The sequence below is a fragment of the Lepidochelys kempii genome, chromosome 2 (genome assembly GCF_965140265.1).
Source record: "Lepidochelys kempii isolate rLepKem1 chromosome 2, rLepKem1.hap2, whole genome shotgun sequence".
NCBI lineage: Eukaryota > Metazoa > Chordata > Testudines > Cheloniidae > Lepidochelys > Lepidochelys kempii.
The window spans coordinates 264211379-264236263 of NC_133257.1; the positions used below are offsets into that span (position 1 = coordinate 264211379).

Consider the following 24885-nt stretch of genomic DNA (forward strand, 5'->3'; position numbering starts at 1 on the left):
AAAGATTTCCTACACAAACCCTTGTGAGCAGGTCAGTTGATTGTGCAAGAAGCCTTTGGAAAGCCAGGGAGATATTTTGTTGATCAAAGTTTGAAATTCAGTCCACATACTGTTGATTTAACTATGTTGCTTTTCAGTGTTCTTTGACCCTATATCAGTAACGTACTTAACAGCCACCCAGCCACAAACGCAGATATACATTTCCATTTGCCGGAAGAGTGATGCACGCAAGGGGCCCCCGCTCATCCCACTCTTTCTACAGCCATCCTGCACACAACTTGCAGAACATTAGCTGGTCCTGAAGTCATTGCAACTCAGACACTGCTATTGCAATGCACTGCAACAGAGATTTTGCTGCAAGGGGCACTCATGGTTCTAAACTTGATATTCTGGCATCATTACATTGTTCCAAGGCAATCATATAGGTCAGCATACCCACATCAATATCAGGTCATCTCAGGTGTTCCCGCTAGAGGCTGAACTTTGATGGAACCCTTTATCTGTTGGAAGTGCAGTTCCATCAAAATCTGGTCACCTTGCAAACTTGTTCTCCAAAATGAAAATTGACACAACTAGAAAGAGTTCCAACCATCTCCATATCCTGCTTCAGGATTTTCAAATGAAGGGTTTCAATTTTTTGCTTTAAAAAAAATTGGTTTGGAAAACTTTAGTTTTCAAAACAGAAATAAGGTTGAAATCAAAATGAAGTGTCTCAATCGATCCAAAATTAGGGTTTTCTAAAATGTTTCTTGCATGGAGAAATTCAGAGTGTTGGGGGTTTGTTCCCAATTGGAATGGAACCCAATTTTAAAATCCTCTGTGAAACAAAATTTCCAACCCTCAGTACAGCTCAAACTTTTCCCGTCTCAAGTTCAAGTCGAATATGCTTCAGACCAAGGAATGCTGAAAACTGGTGTTGTGAACATTTGCTGAGCTCCCTTCCACAGCATTACCTGTCCTTGTCATCCAAGACTCCATATCCATTCTTCTTGTCATTATCCCACTGCCCTGTGTACTTAAACGGCTGCTCTGCTGAAGGGTTTTCCAGGATGCCAAATCCTTGACGCAGATTATCATTAAAGTATCCTTTGTAAACCATCTCATTTCCATACCTGGAGAGAGAGAATGGACAGCAACATCTTTAAGGACAGCAGACACTACCTATTTCTCTTGCTGTTGCCCTTGCTTAGTGCTAGAGGACTTCAGTTTCCTGGCAGCAGAGTAACCATGGCGCAAGCTTCCCTAACAGCATGCGTCAAGCCTGCCCTACGAGACACCACTTACAGGGACAAGAGTAGGTGAGCCTAGAGAACAGGAACTCCAAATCTAAGCACTGAACTTGGCTGCTCCTCTAAGCACGGGGGTAGTTCAGTCCTTAACCTCTCAATGGAGGCTGCCAACAAAAGTACCAGAGAGTGTGTAATACCAACACCTGTTCGCTAGGAACTGGGATTGAAACCCACCTTGTTTCACTCAAGCTCTCAGCCAACTAGGCAGATAGTAACAACTGGGTCACTCCTGTCCACAGCTGGATTGGAACTAGTATAGAGCCTCTTAAGTTTCATTTCTAAACCCACTAGCCACCCAGGCTTCAGGGAGCATAGGCCTGGGAATAAGCCAGCCCCCAGTCCTAATTCTTATACATACCAATGCATCTCCCTCTGCCTCTAGAAAGGAAGCAATGCGGAGAGTTACAGGGCTATTGTGAAGGTTAGATGATGTTATGCTCTGAACATGAGACACACGACGCAAGTGGTATAGCTGAGTTCCCCTTATATGGAACTATTTGTAATCTAAAACTATTAACCTTTGAACGTAGCTAGAGAACTATTGCTATTTGCCTCAGTCCAGTCCATAATGCAGGTATATTCTGCAGAATATTATGAACCTAAACATTACAAGCCAGCATTAAAAGATCCTACCTTAGTATTGGCCACATTCACTCACTCCATCAACTACCCTTTCCCCAGAAGGGGCAAGTACGTGCTGCTTTAGATGCTGGCAAACCCAGAATGCATTTGGCCAGCTGAGCAGCGTTCCACATGGAGAAGCTCCTTGCTGACTCCTGGAAACATCTTGCATTCTAAAGCAAGATTTGATAGCCCAATTCAGCCTGCGTAACTAGAAGTCATCACAGGAAACACAGCAGAGTCACACGATAGGTCTGACTCCCACTCCAGAGACCTAAGTTGTATTCTTGACTGCCACCAATTTGAGAGGGTCAGAGCAAGGTTGGCTAGAACTGAGAAGGCAGAGCCATTGGTGGGTATTTATAAAGTTCACTATATCAGGACTGGAATTACAGAAGCACCAACAGGTCCACAGCAAGGATCAGGGTTCCACTGTGTGAGGTGCTGTACAAACAAGAGAGGAAGGCCCCCATCCCCTTCAGTCAACCGGGGCTGGAAGTGAACTGGCTGTGTTTGTACATAATCCTCTGAGAAGGCCTCTGTTTTGGAGTCCTGTGTTTGCTGAACAAGGATGACTGGGCATTACGATGCAGAATATGGGTGTTTCCCTTACATTGCTCTTTTCGGTCTGGGTTTCACCCAGCTCCCCAATAATTTAGGGACAGCAAACCACGTAGTGGAACAGGAAAAGGGCGGCATGAACCTAATGCCTCTCAGTGGGAAATAGTTATTAGAAACCCAGTCAGAACTTATGTTACCCTCTATTCCAGTGTTTAACGTGACCTGACTCCAGGTCCAGGAGTCCTCCCAGAAACCAGATCCAAGAGCACGCTGCTGTGCCAACCGCCCTGTTTGCTTTCATGGTCTAGGAGAACAATTACAGCCCTGCCCTCTGAAGGTGCAGGTGCATATTTAGCCCACACAGCACACCAGACAAAAAAAAGACAGGAGAAAACTGTTTGCATCATTAAGATCTCAGTGATGCACACACAGCCTAGGTTAGGCAGCATGGCGCAGGCTAAACAGAGGACAAGACACCAAGATTGTTCTAGAAAGTATCTGACAGACCCCAAAATGCTAGTCCTACCATGGTGCAGAGAGGCTGCAGTATCCCGTGGCTGCTGCTACCTATATTAAGGCCCACAGGCCAGGAAACCAGACCAGGGCCCTGCGACACTCTTAGACCCAGGAGATTTTAGGCCCGGGAATCAATCAGCCCCTCCAGCCTGCCCCTCCAGCCCCATGCCGCTGCAAAACAAGGCAGCATGGAGCCAGGCTTTGGGGCAGCAGGAACAGTAGATTTCTTCTGTGGCCTGCCCTGCCCTCTGGTTCGCTCTTCTGTGCCCAAGAGGTGAGCAGCCACCCGCCAAGCGGCTAGGAATTTGTGCTCCCCAGAGGCCGTGCTCGGAGCGTTACTTACTCACAGATTCCATAGCCTCGCATTTTGCCTTCACACCAGTGGCATTTGTAGCAGTTGTACCGGTCTTCGGAGACGAGCGGGATAAGGCAGATTCCAAACCTAGAGCGCAGATAGGAGACTTCAGCATAAGGGTAGGGCGAGAGGGGGCAGAGCAGATACAGCAGAAGAGTTTTAAAGAGGTGTCACTCCGAAACCATCTACACCAGGGGAGGGCAAACTGCAGCCCATGGGCTGGATCCGCTATATATCCAGCTCACGGGACTGCCAGCCCCGTGGCGCAGCAGGGCTAAGGCAGGCTCCCTGCCTGCCCTGGCCCTACGGCGCTCCTAGAAGCGGCCGGCACCACATCCCCACGGCCCCTGGGGGAGGGGGAGGGGGACAGAGGGCTCCATGTTCTGCCCTCACCTGCAGGCACTGCCCCCTACAGCTCCCATTGGCCTGGAATGGGAAACCACGGCCAAGAGGAGCTTCGGGGGTGGTACCCGCAGGTGAGGGCAGTGCACAGCGGAGCAACCTGCCCCACCCCACCCCACCCCACCCCCAGGAGACACTGCCAGACATGCTGGCCACTTCTGGGACTAGGGAGTAAAACAGCTGCACAGAGATTTGGATTCAAGGCATGAAAATTGTTCCACTTTGCCCTGTGGACTGTGGTCCTAACTCCATGTTGCTCTAGAGACTGGGCAAGAAAACTCATGCTTTAGGGTTCCACTATCCTTTAACAGCCAGTCCCCCACCCATACTTGTGTTTATAAGCAAGGGAAGCCAGATTTATAAAGGCTTACCCATGTTCCAGGCCCTCTTTGAAATCCCCAACATGGTTCCGGCCATCAGGCCACTTCAGCGTCCCCCTGCAATTCAAAGCAAGTATCATTATAAGAAGCGGATCAAGAACAGTTGCAGTTTCTTTAAGTATGCTAGAGCATTAAGACCTTTTAATACCCATGCTTCTAGGCAAAGTCCACTCCTCAACTAAGGTCAGGAAGTCCCTCACTCCTGCTCCATAGTATAATTGTATGGAGGGATTGTCCTAGACCCCAGAGGTGAGTGATTGTGCTCATGAGCTTGGATAACAATACCAGGTATGTCTTCAGTGCACACACACACACAAAAGCGTGTTTTTAGCTCTGGTTAGCAGTGGAGGTCAACCCTGGCTGCCCTATAGACTAACTTGAGCTGCTAACCCAAGTTAAAAGCAGAGTTGCCGTGTCTTCACTATTTTAACACAAGTTAAGACCATGCTTTTTTTGCGCCGTGAATACATACGCCAAGTTTGTGCACTCTGGAGCAGAGTTAGGGAATTAACGAGGGATTTACATGAATTGAGGCATTGGTTCATTCTCCTTTGGCAATTCTTATAGTTCTATTCCAAGCAGAGACACACAGATCATGGAGATGGTCAAATAAAATTAAGCAATTGTGTCTTCTGACTGGTGCAAATCTGACCCTCAGAATGAGGCAGTTATGACAAAGCAGGTATTCTGTTATTTCAACTTTTTGTTCCCAAGGTATAACTAGCATTGGGTAGAAAAGAATGGTTTTGGCCACGTATTTATAAAGATAGATTTTTTTTCAGAAAAACTTGTCCACTCGAATTTGATGAAAAAACCACCCAACATTGCAAAATATTGAAAAAAAAAGTTATTTTGCAAAATCTTTTGCATCAAAATTTGGACAAGTGTTTCAACCAGCTCCAAGTACTGGCCATGAAACCAGATTCACTCCATGACTCCCAGGAGGGCACATTCCCCTTACAAGTGGTTCACAAGACTTGGGGTTGGGTATGCTGGCCAGACACATAACAGACTCACAAAGCATACCCAAAGCCCTTTAAGATTTTTCTTCCCTATAAATTAACTGCCCACAGTAGATTCCCAGTCCTGGGCTCAATAGTACTCAGGAGAGCTGGGTTCTATTCCTGGCTCTGCTACTGGTCTGTAGATTGACCTTGGGCAAGTCACTTCACTGCCACGTGCCTCAGTTTCCCCATCTGTAAAATGGGGGTAATGGTACTGACCTCCTTTGTAAAGTGCTTTGAGGCTGTACAGCTCTTAGGGTCCCAGTCATGAACCAGGACCCCAGTGCGTTGGGTGCCGTACAAACACAGAACAAAGACAGCCCCTGTCCCAAAAAGCTGGCAATCCAAGTATAAAGACAAGTGATAACAGATGGAGACAGGGATTCTGGGCTCCAGCCCCTTGCTAGGTGGGAGGGTCCTAGAGCCCGGACTCCATCCCAAGCCCAGACGCCTACACTGCAATTAAATAGCCCCTTTGCCCCAGTCAGCTGGCATGGGCTTTCAAATTGCAATGTAAACTCACCCTCAGCGTCCATGCCAAAGTGACTCCTGGGTAACACCAGGATAATACTTCCTTCCCCACAGGGCTTTCCATCTAGCCAGATGAGACATAGGGTGGGAGAAAGGGACCAGAGTTTTACCATGTGTAAGTAGTACACTGGGGTCTGATCTCATTTAGGAGCAGAGGGTGCAACTAACACAAATCTCCCATTTGGTGCAATCCAAGAGAAAACCATTTGCTCTTCCAAAGGTGACTCACGGACCCAGGGATAAGTTCTCCAGCAGGGATGATTCAGTAATATCCAGGTGGCCGTTTTAACAAAGAATCTCCCAGCACCTCACTTAGTCCACCCCATTCTATGATCATTGGCAGTACAGTCCCCGTTTTCCAGTGCAAGTTTCACGGCTTGTGTCATCATGCAGTCCCTTCTAGCCTGGGACTCTATGAATTGCTAGAAGGGTCATCCCTCCTCCCAGGTGCCAACTTTTGTCAGCGCCGGTGGGTGCTCGCGACCCCCTGCCCCAATTCCGCCCCTCCCTGCCCCATTGGATCCCTCCCCAAATCCCCGCCCCAGCCCCGCCTCCTCCCCCAATCTCGCTGCTTTCCCACTCCTCCCCCTTCCCTCCCAGGCTTGCCGCGCGAAACACCTGTTTTATGCTGCAAGCCTGGGAGGGAGGGGGGGGGAAGAAGCAGGACCCAGCGGCGTGCTCAGGGAAAGAGGCGGAGCAGAGGCGAGCTGGGGCGGGGAAGCTGCCGGTGGGTGCAGAGCACCCACCAATTTTTCCCCATGGGTGCTCCAGTCCCGGAGCACCCATGGAGTCGGCGCCTATGTCCCTCCTATGTGTAGACACAAAACCGTGGCAGTGGTTGGGGCTTGTAACAAAAAGGGCCTGAAAGTGGAGAGGACATTACTAGCCGTGGGCGATTCTACTCACCCACTTGGCCAGGGTGGGTCAGGTCTGGCCAGCATGTAGAATATTTTCTTGTTACCCAGATGACTTATTTGCTGGTAGAGTTCGGGTCTGGTGAGCTCTCAAGGCTCGGTCAGACATGTGTCTTTAGAACCATGACCACGTTTAAGTGCGACTCCATATGACGCTTTCAACAGCCCTGAGCCACGTCCCTAGCTCAGTACCCGGCAGTTTACAGCACAAGCCAGTACTACTAAGTAGTACCTAGTGAAGAGGCCAAGGAAGGGTCACACGGCAGGACAGACTGGCAAAGCCAGATGGAGGGAAGCAGACATATTGCCGGCCTGGTCCCAGCCAGTCTCACTCCATGAGAGCGATAGGTGGCCTCAAAGTTTACATACAGAATTGGAAACACAAGCGGAGGTCCTTACTTGCCATGTGGTTTGCCCCAGGACCATTCACCTTCATACACGGCGTTCTTGAATCTGCCCTCTGCTCGGAACGCGTACGTGAAGAAGCGATGGACGGGAGGCTCATTTCCCTCCCCGGCCTCGCCCCACAAGGGGAAATCCCTCTTCCCATTCAGCGCCTGGCGCACGGCTTGATTCAGCTTCCACTGCCAGACTGCCTGGGGGAACAAAGAGACCAGAGGATTCAGGTTGGAGGTGGGAATGGGAGAATTAAAGAACAAATGGCTCCTGACAAGCTACATTCCAGGGAACCAGGCACGCGGCCCCCAGCCAGGTCCAATATTACTCATTTATCTACCCACCGCCACGTAATCATGTTGGATCACTGCTCCCACACTAGGAAATTCCTGCCAGTTACTCATCTGGGAGCTCAGTTTTCAAGTTGAAGACAGAACATCCAATAACCACACTGGAGCATCCCACTCTGGATTTAGGCAGATACGCGGCCACCTTATACTTCTAATCAGGACATGAGCAAGGACTGGACATCCCAAGAATCAGCCTACGAACAAAAGCTAAAAACTGCACTTATTCGTACCCTGTTGCCCCTTCTGTTGGAGACCAGTATGGAGAGTGTGGCAGAGATCAGCAGCAACTCCCTAGAAAGGATCCTGGGCCCTGCGGAGTCTGATGAATTCCTGGCTGATGTTTATGAGAAGTTAATCAAAGGATGTTATAACATACTTGCTAATCACTCAGACCCTGATAGTGGCCTAGATGAGTCTATTTTGGAGGAGTGTTTGCAGGATCTGGAGAAGGAGCTGGAGAGCAGCCAGGCCCAGAAAGCCATGGAGGAATTCTTCTCAGAGAGTGGAGAACTGGTCTCGATCACAATGGCAACAGCCAATGAAAATCTCTCCGCTAAATTCTGTAACAGTGTTCTGAAATTCTTCACCAAACTCTTCCAGTTGACTGAGAAGAGCCTTAACCCCAGTCTGTTGCAACTATGTGATTTCTTGGCCCAGTTGGCCTGTGTTGAGCCTGTACGCCTACAGGCCTGGTTAACCAGGATGACCACGTCACCGCCTAAAGATTCAGATCAATTGGATGTTGTTCAAGAGAACAGGCAGCTGCTGCAACTTCTGACAACATATATTGTTTGGGGAAAACAGCCAAGTTGGAGAAGGCGTGTATACTGTTCTGTTGAATACCTCCCCCACCCCCACCCCCACCCCCACCCCCCCGCTCTCCTTCTGGTAATAGCTCATAATAAGTGATCACTCTCCTTACAGTGTGTATGGTAACACCCATTGTTTCATGTTCTCTGTGTATATAAATCTCCCATTGTATTTTCCACTGAATGCATCCGATGAAGTGAGCTGTAGCTCACGAAAGCTCATGCTCAAATAAATTGGTTAGTCTCTAAGGTGCCACAAGTACTCCTTTTCTTTTTGCGAATACAGACTAACACGGCTGCTACTCTGAAACTTATACCCATGGTAAGCATTTCAAGCTTTGATGTCTTCTCCTTATTCAAACAGCCAGGACGGCCCTGGTATTGCACACAGTGAATCTACAGCACACTTCTGTCCCTTCAACTCACCTTTATCCGTGGCTCTTTGGTAGAGAGGAAGAACCCTTCTTCTGGTGTGACAATATGAACCGTATGCCTGCTAAGCAGAAAGGCAATATTAGGGAGGTGGGGAAAGGCAAGAGCTCTCTCTACAGGCAGTCCACAGCAAGACTTTACTGCCCTTTTCTGACTACTTTGTACTCAACTTCTGGTTTATGTGCCTAAAAACCTCATACTTTAGGGCATCTGCTAACCACCTGCAAGGGTCAGAAAGGGATTTCCCTCTCTTCCTCCCCTCGATATATTCAGAGGAAGGAGATAAAACCGCCCAGAAGGATCAGGGTAGCCACAATTGGAGATGGGACACTGGGCAGGTGGGCCAGGGCTCTGGCGTTCTCGGAGCGTTCTTTCTCTGGTGCTTGGCTGGTTGGTTCTTGCTCACATCCTCAGGGAGTAACTGAACACCATACGTGGGGTGGGAATGAATGAATGGTCCCCCAGGTCAGATTGGCAGTGACCTTGGTGGGGGAGGGGGGGAGTGTTGCCTCTCTCGGAGCGTGGGGGTGCAAGTCACTTGCCAGGATTATCTGGGCGTCGGGCACTGGTGCACCTCAGTCCTTCCTATTCTCTGCTGGTGGTACATGTCCAGTCTCCCGTAGCCTACAATACTTGGGTTGTTGGGTTTGGTGTGGGGATGCTGGAAGGCATTGGTGTGGTGGTCTGTGACAGACAGGAGGTCAGATGAAGATCTGATAGGCCCTTCTGGCCTTCAACTCTATGAACATATTCCAGAGACTGACCCAGCAGCCAAGTAATTGCCACTTGGATTCAAAGATTTTTAAGACCAGAAGGGACCGTTATGACCATCTAGCCTGACCTCCTGAACAACATAGGCCAGAGAACTCCAGCCACTTACCCCTGGATTGAACCCAATAACTTAGATTTGGCCAGTGATGAGCTGCCAGAAGCTCAAGAACCGGTTCCTTCTCTCACTCCGGGTCTTCGGCAGCACTTCGGCGGCATGTCCTTCAGTCCCTCTGGGTCTTCGGCGGCACTGAAGGACTCGCCGCTGAAATGCCGCCGAAGACCCGGAGCGAGTGAAGGACCCACTGCCGAAGTGCCACCGAAGGCTTGGAATGCCACCAGGTCAGTAAAAATTCACATGGGAACCTCCCCAGCCGAGAGCTCAGGCATGACGGACAGGACGGTTCCGTGGGCCACATCCTGCCCGTCCCGCCTGAGCTTCCCCACCCCTTTAACAACTGGTTCTAAACCGACTTCAAAATTTAACAACCAGTTCATGCGAACCGGTGCGAACTGGCTCCATCTCACCACTGGATTTGGCTCAAACATCTTTTCCAAAAAAAGCCACCAGTCTTGGTCCAAGGACATCAAGAGATGGAGAATCCATCACTTCTCTGGGTAGCGTGTTCCAGTGGTTAAATCACCCTCACATTAGAAGTCTGTTCCTTGTTTTTAAATGTGAATTTGTCTGGCTTCAGTTTCCATCCATAAGTTCCTACTATACCTCTCTCCATTACACTGGAGAGCCCTTTAATGTCTGGTATTTTCTCCCCAGGATGGTATTTACACCCTATATCTGAGTTTTGGCTTTTGAGAAGCTAATGAGATTGAACTCCTTAAATCTGTCATGAAGACATTTTATTATTGATGATTCTCAAACTATCAGTAAAATCAGCAGTGCACATTTAAACTTCCTGAGAGAGGGTCTAAGATAGGACCATGCATAGCCCATAGCCAATTCCTGCTCATGCAGCCACCAGCATGGGGAAGGAGACTGGTCCCAAAGCGAATGGTTTGAAATACGTGGCGTTGAACCAGTTTTCAAAGCAAAAGTATTTCACTTACTTCTCTGAGCCTGGCTTTTCACTGCCGGATCCATCGACCCACACCAGCTTCAGATCAAAACTCTGGCAGTTGTTCCCCTAAAGAAGCAGAGAGAAAGATGAGCCATTTGAAAAGAGCGGATACTGCATACCCAGATATTAGCACTGGTCTGGTGATCCAGGGGACAGACTTTCGTGTGTAGAGCCGGATGAATATTTTGGCTGAATTTGGGGGTGGGGTGCGGGGAGAGGGAGAGAAGAGAGAAGAAAGCAAGGCAGATTCGGTAATGCCATAACTTTGAGAACGTGCGTCAGTGTCACCAAGTTATTTGTGTCATAACAAAAGATTTAAAAAAGAGGTCTAAAAATGGGGGGGGGGGTTTGGCACTTTCTAAACCAAGCGTTTTGATTTTCCAGTTTTAAATGGACCGTTTTAACGTTTCCTTCCAATTTTAAAAATTCAAAATCCCTTAAATTGCTCAAAAGTCAAACAAAATGTTTCACTCAGCCCAATATTTTCCCCACCCCAGAATTGCCAGCAACTCCACAAACACAAAAAGAAAAGGAGTACTTGTGGCACCTTAGAGACTAACCAATTTATTAGAGCATAAGCTTTCGTGAGCTACAGCTTATGCTCTAATAAATTGGTTAGTCTCTAAGGTGCCACAAGTACTCCTTTTCTTTTTGCGAATACAGACTAACACGGCTGTTACTCTGAAATCCACAAACACAGGTATTCACACAACTCTAGTAGCATCTGTCAGCAGTGCATGCGGCCCATCCCAATACGATTCCAAGCTCCCTGCACTGATGTGGGGTAGAGGGTAGCAGCAGGGGAAGCAGAGAAATGAAACACGTTTGAAAGGTGCAATAATTCTGGCTCAAAAGTTGTTCCATGCTTTATTACTTAAAATTTTCTAAAGACTTTGCTTTTATTTTGAACCCCTTCTTCCCATCCCGAGTCTATTCAGCCCTGCAAGCATGTAACAACGTGCGTAAGTATTGGCAGATTGAGGCTTTATAGACTAATCTCTTCAGTTCAAGTCTTTCTCATGGAAAAAAAGAGCCAAGTACACTTCCAACCATGGACATTAAGTAGCATGAGTTTGTTATGATGGCACAAGAAAATTATGCTAGTGGTGTTCTTCTCCCACCCCACCCAGCTTTCTTGATCTCCATTGAGAATCAAAACATACATGGATCTGAGCTGGAGCATTTCAAACTACAGCCAGACTCCGCTATGGTATCTGAACTGAAGTGGTGTCACTTTTAGCAGCATTGAGCCTTTCACGATGACTATGGTAGCTCTTTATCCTTCTCCCAGGGCCGACTCACCTGAATCAGCACTAGGATGTCATCAAAGAGCAGAACCCGGTCGGTTCGGCCCACGCTGGCAAAGACAGGAAGGTTTTTGCTGTCTTCCAGCAGCCTGCGCTCAGGAACACAGAGCAAGTCCTGCCAAGGGAACCAAGAAAGTATGTGACGGAGAAAGAGCTCATGGACTCGCAAAGAGAAGCATCTATAGGACTAGGTACAGGGCATCTCACTCTGATCACCTCAGAGAGACTTGCTGACTGCCAATGTTAGAGAGCTATGGGGGCAGAAACAGCCAAACAGAAGAGTTTCCTCAAACTAGAGCTTCAACCATGCAAGGTTTCCAGTGATGGAGAACCCTTGGAAACCTCCAAGGGTGCACCCTGGAAGCAGGAGACCTAGATAAGTCTTCATTGAGTCTACATCAGTCTTTGTCCCCAAGAACATTTGGGTTCCATACGCTTGAACGGGGCCTGGTTCAAGCAAGCTTATAGTCACGTCTGAACCAGTCACACAGCCCTAGAGAAGACTAAAACGTGGAAGCAATACTAACTTTGCCTCCCCAGGAAGAGAGGGGTGGAAGGAAGCAGATAACATAGGAAGCCTCCTGAACTCTTGCCTAGTTTTGGAACAAAAAACTGAAGACACTGCAGTTGAGGTCTTTGGATAAACGTTCTCTCACTTCTGGTGGGGACAAGCACTTGCTGGAAGTGCCATGGAAGAGGAGTTACAGCCAGAGCCTGCTGCTGCTCCCAGGTAAAGGAACATGAGACAGACCCCTGCAAGTCCCAGGGTAGGGGAGCAGGACAGTTGGTCACCCCCAAGTAGAGGATTAGGGAGGCCATGTATATTTTGTAGGCTTCAAGACACCAGCTGGAGCTTGGCCGCTATTACTTGCACCTTTTAAGGAGAAAGGATGCTGAAGGAATAGCAGACAGCAGGGCTCCTGCTCAGAGGTTGGAGTGCCACCCCCAGATAGGCAGAACACAGGCCTCCTGGGACGGAAGGGCGGTGGGGATTTGTACAGACTGAAAAGGGAGCATTTGGGGATCTGATCGGGGCAGTTGTGTGGAGGTCTGAGGCAGGAATGGGGGTTTTGTACCATTTGAGGCGGGTTTGGAGATTTTGCTAGTCAATTAAGCCAAACTGACAGCTGAATATTTTGGGGGTCACCCTTCTTTGGTGAAGGGGATGTTGAACAGCCTCCGTGAATGAACCCATTATGGAACCTAACCTGAGAATACAAGACCTAGGGCCTACCGTATGGCTCTCCAGAACCACGGGGAAGGTATTAGAATGGCCACCCCTTTGGTAAAGCGGGTGCAATAAAGGACTCCCTTCATGAGGGCCTGTCTAGTTCCCAGTTCAATGCATGCTCTGGAATCTCTTGTCCCGAACCATCAGCATGACCATGAAGGACCACAGACTGGAGGGCCACCGAGATGCTGTTTCTGACTCACTGTGAGTTTGTGCCCCAAGGACTTCCACAGGGCTTTGGTCAGGCAGGCTTCATCCAGGACCTGGCTGATGAAAGACTGCAGCTTGGCATATTGCTTGGCCGCACTGGTGACGAGTTCTCTGTCACGGCTCTGTCAACAAGAGAATGTGCCGTTAGGAACGTTTCAGCTAGAACTGTACTAGATCTCCATCTCTTACTACATTACCGCTGTAGGACAGCCTTGGCACCTCTGAATTCATTGAGCTGACCCTTATTACTAGCTTGTGAACTGCTGATTATTAAAAGCTCTACTCTAGAAATTATTTTGGGGGAGTTCTCTGGCCTGTGTTATACAAGAGGTCAGACTAGGTGATCACTACCATCCCTTTTGACCTTCGAATCGGTCATTCTATTGGCAGGCAGTATTGTCTACTGGTTAAAGCAAATTACAGCATCAAGCCTCTGGGATCTATTCCCAGTTCTGCCACCTCTGCTTACTGGGTGAACTTGGGCCAGTTACTTCTGTATGCCTGGCTGTATTATGAGTGGCCTGCGTTATGTTGCTATTTAAGTTGGGCAAATAGTGGATTTTTCTATACATTGGCAATTCCAAAAAAAACCAACACAAAACAAAAAACATAAGTTTCACGTCAGGTCAAACCAAAAATCAAATTGAGATTTTTGGTGCATCGGAAAGTCAAAATAACTTCGAGTCAGGTCAAAACAAGTATTTCATTTGGACATTTCCAAAACGTTTTAATTTTTTTCGTTCAGTTTAAACTATTTGGCAAACTCAACACTTTCAGGTAGACCAAAAGCACTTTTTTTGCAAACTATTTGTAACTAGAGCTGGGAGAAAGTTTAGGCAATGCCTAATGATTGTACAGTAAAGTGTTTTAGGACCTTAGATGAAGGAATCTTCACCAACACAGCTCCCTACCATCCTGTTAAATACATTTTCCTTACAGCATATGGTGGTTACAGTATCCCAATACTCCAGAGCTCTGTGTATGAAATACTGAGACTGGTTGTCGAATACCAGTATGGATAGTCGCTTACCTTGCCAATGGCCTCGCTGAGCCTGGTAAGGATGAGGGCATATTGCTGCACATGATCCCGGAGAGGTTTATGGAGTACTGTATGCAGGGCCACTGGTATGGATGTCTCAGAGGTGAAGTCTGCAAGGAATTGCTTCAGCGCTGTCTTGTGCGTCTTCCAGAATTCACTGCAAAGTTTCCAGTCAACAAGACACCAGTTCATTACCAGGCATGCGTCCCCCACACTTAGTCGTGTCTAACCTGCTTCTCTTAATGAGGCAGCCTTTCACTACCACCCACCTGCTCAGCCAAACAAACATTCAGTCACACCCATGCTACCCAGCAACTCTGCTGACAGGGCACAGGTGACTCCCAAGCAGGGATGTCGGTAACTATGGCCAATGTAGCGCACACAGCAAGCATGCAGAAGTGTAGCCTAGTATGGCAGTCACTGGACTGGGAGACTGTATGCCAGAGCTCTATTCCACACCTGCCGCTGGCCTGCTATGTGACCTTGGGCAAAAATCACTTACTCTTTTTGTAAAGTACATACAAGGAGTATGGAGTTATAGTCACGCTGACGGTGCTCCACACTAGGCACAAATACACTAGTGGACTGATTCAGATAAAAGCCCCAAACTACTGAAGTGCAGCTCGCTTGTCTGTTCAATATCCTTTTCCACAGGACTCATTACGGTACGGACCGGCAATAAACATAGTGCAAGAAAAGCTACTGTAATGAAGTTCCTGGCTCAGTTTAACAGACCCAAAATTTGAATGAAAACCGCAAAGTTTGAATATTTACCTTAACCATGTAAGGTTCCCCTACCGCTAATGCACACAGCCCTCACCCCCAACTCTATCTTTATATTTTTGATTAGCACCATTATATGCTGGCTGCCAACCAAAACCGTACAGCGTTGAAATGCAGTCATTTGACTATAGATCTGTTACACGTCATAACTCACCGAGTGAAACTGATCAGGAATTAAGGGAAGGGGGAAGTTACTTTTGCAGCATCTAGGCCAGTGGTTTTCAACCCTTTTCATTTGAGAACCCCTAAAAATTTTAAATGGAGGTGTGGATCCCTTTGGAAATCTTAGGCAGTCTGCAGACCCCCAGGGTCCGCAGACCACAGGTTGAAAGCCACTGATCTGGAAGGAGCAAGTTGACAGCACAGCCAGCAGCTCTGCTATTGTCCTTGGCAAGTCTACAAAAATCTTTCAAATAGCAGAGAAAACATTGTTTATAGTATGTGCAAATTTCCAGGCCTCCCAGTTCTGACTGGAAGTTAAATAAGTCTCTGAACACTTCTAACAGGACAAATCCTCCAGCAGTTCTGATTTTATCTGCTCTCTACCTGAGCGATTTTGCAATTCTGCCGCAGTTACTCGTGCCTAATTATGAGCAGGCTTTTGAATTTTTTATTCAAATGGCAGTTTGCATGGTCGGTGTCCACGACGCACCTGAAAAATTGCACAAGATGTGATTCAGTGGACCCGAAATGGAGCTTCTGCTGGATACCGAGGTCTTTGACCTTTTCATTGCTTGCCTCTCTTTACCTCAGAGGCTCTCTCCCCTCATTGTTTCCCAGCAAGATCTGCTGGAAGGAGCTGGGAGAGCAAATCACAGGGGATCCCTCCTGATTTTGAGCTAAGGACCATCTCAGAATCCATCAAGACAGTGAAAGAGAGGAGCAGCAGCTCTGGCTCTAGGAGACTACCTAGCCCGAAGTCAGTGTGCAATTGCAGCTCAGATAGCTTGGGTACTGGAGCAGCGAAGCTGTGCTGAAGTGTACTGCCACAGCTTAGCCCTGGGGGCAGTTCCAAGGTTCCAGGAAGACTTGTACAGCCCACACACAGTGCATACAACTGCAGCTTCATGGCCATTAGGACTCGAGCTAGGTCAGCTAGGTTTACACATGCTGCCATCACCCCTCCTGACTTCAGTGTGGACCTACCTTAAAAAGCAGCTGCCCTCTTCGGTTTACATGCTGTGACCCATTAAGCAGCGCAGGCTTTTTGCTCTCCTTCCTGCTGAGGATCTAAACACTCCGTTCTGTCGCTAACAGGGCTGAGCAAATCACGGATTTTTCGGTTCAAATTCAAAAGTTGAGACATTTCAGCAGCAGTTCCACCCAACACACATGCTTGATTTAAATAAGTGGTTTGACCCAAAGCGTTTGAATCTGGCCCTTTAAAAAGGCCAGGAAACACATGCTTTGCGTCAAACCACTTATTTAAAAAGTGGTTTGACCAAGTGGTTTGACCCAACGCAGGTGTTTCCTGGCCTTTTTAAAGGGCCAAATTCAACGTCAGTGAAGGTGGTGGTGGTACCTCCCCATATAACGTTTAGCCTAGTGGTTAGGGTGCAACCTGGCATCGTGGCCTCCACTGAAGCTGGGAGCAGTCTGCATTGTAGGTGGAGGCCACAGCCATGAAGAAGAGATTACTCAGTGTCGTCCCATTAACACACTGGCTGGATTACTGTAGCAATGAGCCATTTTCTAGCCAGTATATCATTGTAGCAGGGCCAGCGCCCATAAGCCAGGGGACTCTAGGACCTGCTTGAAGTCTCACTCTTTTAGCTTTCCCTCATGCAGGCAGGATTATTCCCTCAGGCTGAACAGGAGGCTGGAGGGTCTGAAGCCACTAACCTTTTATTCTTTGCCGCCTGGTCAAAGCCCTGGACTACAACACAGTTTGCAAAGGTGACAAAGTACCTGTAGGGAAAGAGAAAGAGAGGCCGAGCTTGGGTCAAGTAGTAGCTACCAGGTTGAAGAGGCACTGGGAGAATCTTGTGGCTCGTTTGGAAGCCCATCGTGTCTGTTGCCTTTTTGCCCAGGGCGTCAGAGATGGAGACTAAGCCCACAGACTATTCCCTCCATATATGTCCCCTACAGTATGCTCTCCAATGCCCTGTATAAACTTCCCTTGGGGGATTATTAATGGGGAACATTCTCCACTAGACTGATTACCAGGAAAGTACCTTAAGATCGACTTTACTCAGGCAACAACCACCCTGGAGAGTTAGTCTGCAGGGACTGAATCCAAGGCCTGTGATCGAAACCTATGGGCTTCTATTGAGGCACAGAACCAGGTCTGCTAGACTAAACCCAGTATACATGGTCTCGCCACTAGAAGCAGACAGCCACACTGTCAGCATGTGTTCAGCTCCATTTTGTCTAATTACTTAAAACCACCAGGTGTTCTGCTGCAGGCGGGCTGTTCTAGCATCTGTAAAATCTATCCCCCTGCCTCACCACCCACACGGTGCTGCTCCCCAGAAGCATGAGAGGGAGACAGATACATTCTTACCGAAGCTCTCTCCCACCATTAACGCACCAGCGTGTGCCCGCAGAATCAGATCACCCTGCATGCTAAGCATGGGACATTGCAGGATTGGATGCATAAGCAGGATGCATAAGCAATCCGATCTGCTAGCACGGGCCCCCGACACCCACGCGGAGCCCAGCCTATACAGGGAGCATGGCATGATATCCAGAATCCTGAGTTTGGGATGATTGCGTTTCTAACGAACGGCGGTGCAATGATAATCTGCCGGTCAACCCAGATTTTAATGGCATTTATAGCACACCAGAGCCCAATCCTGAAAACACTTATGAATAGGAGCAGTCTCCTCGGCGGTTGGGCTTTAATAGATTCTAATGACTGTGACATGTTACTTTTTCCACTCCGTGTCCCAGTGAGGTCTGCTTGCAGCCCTGCACCCCACCCCGATCTAGACACAAGTCCTCTCATCCTGATCACAACACGAACTCTGTTTGCATATAACTCAGTCATGTCATATATCCCCACCCTCCACCCTTTTAAAGCTTCTAAATATCAGTGTGCACCAGAAGGCAAGTGTTCATCTTAAACCTCTTTAGAGGAAAATCACAGCCACAGCTAGAGAAAGGATACCAACTAAATACCAGGGGTTCTCAAACTTCATTGCACCATGACCCCCCTTTGACAACACAAATTACTATATGCCCCCAGAAGGGGGGACTGAAGCTTGAGCCTACCCGAGCCCCACTGTCCCAGGTGGAGAGGCCAAAGCCCAAGCCCCAATGCTCCAGGCGAGGGGGCCAAAACTGAAGCCTAAGAGCTTCAGCCCCAGGCAGGGGGCCTGTAACCTGAGCTCCACTACCCAGGGCTGAAGCCCTCGGGCTTTGGCTTCAGCCCCAAGCCCGAGCAAGTCTAAGTCAGCCCTGGCGACCTCATTCAAATGGGCTCATGACCCACTTGGGGGTCCCGACCCACAGCTTGAGAACTGCTGAGATAGACAAAGATTTCATCCTGATCCTCTAGTCTATAGGTTTGCTTCAGTAATTGACATAATAGTGTCTTTGTACTTACTGGATGTAGATACTGAGAAACAGGTCTCCCTTCCACAGGATGTAGAGGTCTTGGAGGCAGAGCGACTCGGAGATGCTGAACTTCTGTTTCAGCGTCCGGTGGTTTTCCTCTGTCAGGTCCCAGAGAGCGTGGAAGCGGTCGTTCAAAAGCAGCAATAATTTCAAATTATCCTTTCCTTTTTGCTCAGAAGGCTCTTTGAAAGAGACCAAGAAGAGAGGATACTACGAAGTCATAGAACGATAGACGCATTGGACCGGCAGGGACCTTGAGAGGTCTTCTAGTCCAGTCTCCTGCACTCAAGGCAGGACTTGGTGATGAGGCCCAAGTCATCTCCTGGGAGACACACGAACAGGGCAGCTGAGATTCTCCAGAGAGAAGAGCTGATGGCTAGCATGTGTCGGCACCCTCTACCTTAAGAAGTTGTGTGGATCACATCCTCAGCTTGCGTGTACTGGTGTTTGAAGTGACACTAATATACCCCAGCTGAGGATCTGGCTGTATACGTACTATTTGCGCAGAGCTAGGTGGTCATCCCTATCAAGATGATAAGGCAGAAGGGGCACAGCGGTTTAGGGGACTAAGCAAGGAAGTGAGAACAGTTAGAACTTCACTCCTCTGTGCTGAAACAAACTTGCAAGTGGATGCAAGATTGGGGGTGTGGTTTTCAACACCAAGGACCTGAATGGAAAGTATCACCAGTTTAGATCTACTATGGGTGTGACTCTATTCTCACACGAGTGGGAATCTGGATTTACTCCAGTAAGAGCAAGGAAACAGCCCTCAACGATCCAAGCCTGTGTCTTGGACCAGAGGTCACATGCAACCTTGTGGAGTATGTACTAGGGCAGCACCCTTTGCATGGGTTTAAGTAGCAGTGTAGACCACAAGGCATAGCTTAGGCAAGTAAAGCATAGACACACCTGAAGGGTGTGGTTATGCCCCTGAATACAGACCCTACACGACTCCCTACTCACCCAAGCCTTGCCTTCCCCGTTTACATTGCTATTTTTGCCATGTAGTGTTCTGCCATCTCCCAGCTGCTGGTGCCCTTCCCCCTCTGCGAGGAAAGGTGCCTTTCCCTGCTGCCTCCCTCACCGGAGCTTTTCACTGACACATGTATCTACATATCACAGTGTGGACGCAGCTTGTTTTTCACTGCAGCGCGTGGCTACACATCGCTACACACCACTTCTGGTACTGTGTAGTGTAGACGTAGCCTTAGAGCTCTGATTAAGCTGAATTGGGTTTAGATTCCATTTCCCCAGGTTAGAACACCTTCCAATACACCTGCCTCAGTCAGCTCTGTGCCAGATGACACCGGTTACCACTGAAGCCTAAGGACTGCATCGATCAGATGCCGGGAAGCAGAGCTTCATGAGCAGATGGCTACATTCTCCTCTGTGGGCTTACCTGCCTGGAGCAAGGGCTTGAGAACGATGGTGTTGATACGCGCTAGACATGCAGAGAAGGTTTCTTCTGTTCGTAGGAGCGTCTCCGCCGCTTCAGTGGTGCACATGTTCTAGTTGCAAACAGAGTTAAAGCCGTTCACTATAAAGAACCCTACAACTCGTCTCACAGCAGGGCTCCGGGCCCCCAAATTGGGCCCTCCTGGTGCTTGGCACTGCACACACAGAGAGAGACGCTCCCAGCCCAAAAGAGCAATCTAAAGAGAGAAAGTTGGGAGGGCAACTAGAGGCACAGAGAGGTGAAGTGACTTGCCCAAGGTCACACAGCAAGGTCAGTGGCAGAGCTGGGAACAAAGCCCAGTTTCCCTCCCCCAAACACAAATTCTCAGACCACTGCCCTTGTCAATGGGCCAAGCTGCCTCCTTGCAAGACTTCAACAAGCATCAGAGCTTTCAAAAGAAGGCCTTGAGCTTTTCTACCACGGAATTAATCCCCCAAGAGCTGGACTTGCTCTCCTGAGGGAAACCCGTTTATGCCCAAAGCACGTACGGCAAGGACAGGGTTAGTTCAAACTTCCCCCGTCATTAGCTGTGTGCCACTGAGCCTCAACTCACCTCCATTGGCAGCAAAATGTGTTGTATGCTGCCACCAAGCTATCCACCACAACAGCTGCTCTGACCACATCCACCCCAAGGGAGCAGAAAGTCTGAGTGCCCTGGCTGTCCAGTTACATCTGTCCTCACTGCTGTATACAACGGAAGTGCTTGAGTAACACTGTTTGTGTCCATGGGCCAACCAACAAATTCCTATTGCTTCCTCTTTAAAAAGAGAAAAATACTAACCCAAGTGGTGCTAGCAAACGTCATGGAGAGCCACAATGGAAAGAACCCAACCAGTGAAGAAAATCAAGGGCAGGATGAATGCGGTTTGGAGATACCGCTAATAGAAAACGTGCCACTGTAACTAAGATTACAAAACAAGACTTTTTTTTTTTTTGAGGCTCTCTGAGATAGCCCTGGGCACTTAACTTCCCCAAATTACAGGGTTATGAAATTCCGTATCGTTGGAACAGTGCACAGGACTTAAAAAGCTGGTTTTTACAAGAACACTGGTGGTTCGACTGGGACAGAAAATGCCTGTACATGATAATAAAATCGAGACAAGACAGGCGTCTTAACCTCACTCACCTTCCGAGTTCCAGACTGCACGAGTGCGGGGGACTAATGAACCAGAAAGCAGAAGTGAAAAAAGAGTCAAAAAGACAGTAGTCATCTAAACAGTTTTGGTTTTAGGTGCATTTTTTCTACTGCCTGTAGACATGAAGATGAAATTTCTCCTCACATAGATCTCTTACGCTCTGACATGGCCCCTAATACTGGGATATGAACACCTTACAATTTAATGCGAGGATAAATACAACACCTCCATGAACTATGGAAATATCATCCCTATCTTACAGATTGGCAAATGAGGCACAGAGAAACTGAGAGCCATAGATCCAAAGGTATTAGGAACCTAACGATGCTATAGGCACCTAGGGACATTTTCAAAAGCACCTAAATGAGTTTAATTCCCAGCTAAGTGCAACTGAAAAACCCCAGTAGGCATCCACCATTATCTTAAGACTAGATTTTCAAAGGTATTAGGCATCAAGTTGCAGTGGGGGAGGTTTAGATTGGATATTAGGAAAAACTTTTTCACTAAGAGGGTGGTGAAACACTGGAATGCGTTACCTAGGGAGGTGGTAGAATCTCCTTCCTTAGAGGTTTTTAAGGTCAGGCTTGACAAAGCCCTGGCTGGGATTATTTAACTGGGAATTGGTCCTGCTTTGAGCAGGGGGTTGGACTAGATGACCTTCTGGGGTCCCTTCCAACCCTGATATTCTATGATTCTATGATCTAAACGGACTTGGCCAAGGTCACAAGAAGTCTTTGGCAGAGCATGGAATTGAACCCGAGAGCTCCAAAATCCCAACCTTGCAACCTAATCACTGAATCATTAGCACATAAGCATGTTCCCTAGCTTTAGGAAGAAGTGTTTTGCTTCATCAGGGTTAGTGTGAAAGCTAGCTGGAGCATGACAGCTAGCTTTGCCTTGTAATTTGGTATGGCTGAAGAAAGCAGTCAGACCTACTAGATCCACAGAGAACACAGAGTTAGATCAGGCTGAAATCTGACATTTTGAAATTGATGGAAATTTTCATTTTGGGGGCGGGGGGAGTTTGCTGAAATGTCACGCTTTCAGCCAGTTTTACTACTCTTTGCTCTTCACGGATTCCCACCCCGGGCTCCTTCCCGCATTCCTAATCACCTACTCACTTCTGATCCATGCAGTTTGCATTAGGAATGCCTTCTTCTGAACCATCACGAATAGGCCACTAGAGACAGGATGAAGGACTTCTCTAATCCAGTTCACTCTCTCTCAACCCCTACACCGCACACTGCATTGAGAAAGGAGATCCAAAGAAACACCACATTGCTAAAAGCTTTTGCAGTCTGTCTTTGCTTTCACTGGAAGGCTGCCTACTAGCTCTAGTTCTCAAAATTGCAGCCATGGGTTGATGTCACTTATTAAGTAATCACGCACTCACACTTTTAAAATAGCATTTGATACAACATCCATGACATATGAGTTTGCTAAAGCACATGCTCTAAGGAGGCATAATGGGGCAAAGGCAGAATTTCCAACTCAATTTTCCCTGCTCTTTGGACTCAAGCCCTTTACCCAGACAGTTATTTGAATAGCGTGTGTATATATACGCCCAGAGTCTGTTGGCGCTAAGGAGAGGTAAAATCCATCGCCTATTGAACAAGGTTGATGCTGATTCAGGGCTGCAGACTTTAAATAACCAACAGGCAAGGGCAAGCACAGGTCACTGGGCACGCTCATGTGAGGAACTGAATGAAAACTGCAGTACAGCAGTAGTGTGGGTGGACTGAACTTTACCAGTAGTCACATGGCCCCCCAGACAGCCGTTTCACAAGACTTCGTTGTTTTTTCCATGTAAGTTTGTAGGATCCATAAAAACAACACAGGTACGATCTACCCACTCTGGAGAAGTCTGCTCCCACTCTTAATACTGACCCTATGCACACACTGATCTTTGGCACCCCTGGATCAAGACACTTTAAAAATCAGAGCTGCCAAGTTCTGTGGAGATCTGACATTATGTACAAGTTAACTTGTTAATTTGCATGTAACCATAAGCTCTGGCTTTAAAAGCTGTGTGGATTTAGCACCGGGTGCGAGAGGAGTCAAACAGGCTGCCTTGGGGAATGAAGTGCTCTGCTGATCTAGAGGACAGCAATAGGACAAGCTTCCCACATGCTGCCCTTCCAGCATGCTTCACATCCAGTTTCAGAGGTAGTGGAATGTCCTCTTGGGCAGTCCCCAAGATCTCCCTGAGACAGTTCAGGAAAGTGGCAAGCCAGTCCCTGGTATCAAAAAGATTGAGAAACACTGCTTTAGGGTAACGGAGTAATTGTCTCCGGGGCCCCACCAAGATCCGACCCTCCACCAAGCAGCCCAAAGCCTGGTGATAAGTGAAATGTGGAAGCCAGATCCAAGATCTCCTCGCTCCGAACTCATCTCACAAGAGCCAAACATCCATTAGATGAGAGCCATCTTTAATCCCAGCTGAGTGGATGGGTTATCTGTGGTAACAAGGCCTATCCAGGTTTCAGAGTAACAGCCGTGTTAGACTGTATTCGCAAAAAGAAAAGGAGTACTTGTGGCATCTTAGAGACTAACCAATTTATTTGAGCATAAGCTTTCCAAGGCATAATAGAGCTGCCAAATAAGCACTCCACAAAATGCATGGCCCTAGGCACGTCTTTAAGAAATGAGAAAGCATTATACCCATTGGGGGATAGGAACACACACACACACACGGGTTAGTTGACCTGTCCAGTGGCAGAGCTGGGAATTCAGCTTGGCAAGCCAGCCAATTGTCTGGTCAAATAAAATTCAGTGTGCCCACAATCAAATACGGTCTAATATTTAAGCAAGAATGGTCTGAAATAGGTGGAAGCCTATCTTTCTGATGACCTCATGGTGCCATTCTTTCATTTTCTAGAAGGTCACTGTTTCATATTTTTCCTCCGTTCACTCAGTTAAGGAACTTGGGGTTTTTATTTTGTAGTTGCACATAAGTATCTAAGGCTAAGCCTTTTGGAGGCCATACAGTCTTATTCATTTTTGGTTACTCTTCTTGTAAGTTAGTGCTTTAAAATAATTTGTCCACTTATTTTTGGACTGGTCAAATGTCCAACCCAAGTGGGAGCAAAACCCAATTTGAACTTGCAGTCTTATACCTTACACTCACTTTTATTTCATCAGAATGACCATTGATGGAAGAGGTCCTTAGAGATTAGGCATGACTCACCACTTCCTACAGAAGAGTGGGTTAGATCATGGACAGTTTTCGAAATCCATTGCAAATGAGAAGGTAATGGAACCTTTAACATGACTATTAATTCCCAGCAGGAGATGCTGGCTTAGAGCCTAGTTTTTTCTTTCACTCAGCTTAGTAACCCACCCACTCTGCAGTGAGGATGCAGGCTAAGTCACTCAAGTGCTGACAGTCCCCCAGTGCCTTCCCACAATTCCCCTGTGGGCCTAGAAGGACCAACAAGTTCTCCCAGAATTCACTGGGAAAGAAAGAATACGAGAGCCATTCAGCTTACTGCTGGACAAAAGAGGTGCCCCCAGAAGTCCTAGCAACACACAAGGGAGCACAGCATCAGTGAGGAAATGATAGTTCAGGGAGGGCTTTCCAGTGGGGCTACTCAGACCCAGGCTAGTCTAACCCAAGCTAACTTTGCAGTGAAGACACCCCTAATAAGGATATTGGTAAGCACATGCCTAAAATTTCTGAACTTAGGAATGCCTTCCCCCCACGCTGCCTTTGCCTTTTTAGATTCTGCACTTTCCAGGGCAGGAACGGAGCCCTTCTGTGT

General features: G+C 47.8%; 1 protein-coding gene across 5 annotated transcripts in view; it reads right to left on the bottom strand.

Moving 5' to 3' along the window:
• ALS2CL (ALS2 C-terminal like) overlaps nt 1-24885 on the bottom strand; it is a 63278-nt gene that overhangs the window by 18350 nt on the left and 20043 nt on the right. For 3 of the 5 annotated variants that reach the window (XM_073334845.1, XM_073334842.1, XM_073334844.1), the window contains exons 2-13: nt 19932-20040; nt 18522-18714; nt 16817-16882; nt 14183-14348; nt 13146-13274; nt 11707-11826; nt 10394-10470; nt 8555-8624; nt 6973-7169; nt 4116-4181; nt 3331-3429; nt 954-1112 (exon numbers count right to left, since the gene is read on the bottom strand). In XM_073334845.1, coding sequence (XP_073190946.1) covers nt 954-1112; nt 3331-3429; nt 4116-4181; nt 6973-7169; nt 8555-8624; nt 10394-10470; nt 11707-11826; nt 13146-13274; nt 14183-14348; nt 16817-16882; nt 18522-18714; nt 19932-20037 — 1448 coding nt within the window. In that variant the 5' untranslated portion in view covers nt 20038-20040. Of the gene's footprint in view, nt 1-953; nt 1113-3330; nt 3430-4115; nt 4182-6972; nt 7170-8554; nt 8625-10393; nt 10471-11706; nt 11827-13145; nt 13275-14182; nt 14349-16816; nt 16883-18521; nt 18715-19931; nt 20041-22245; nt 22335-24885 lie in introns of those variants that run through there. The other 2 variants (XM_073334847.1, XM_073334843.1) reach the window with 2 other exon arrangements.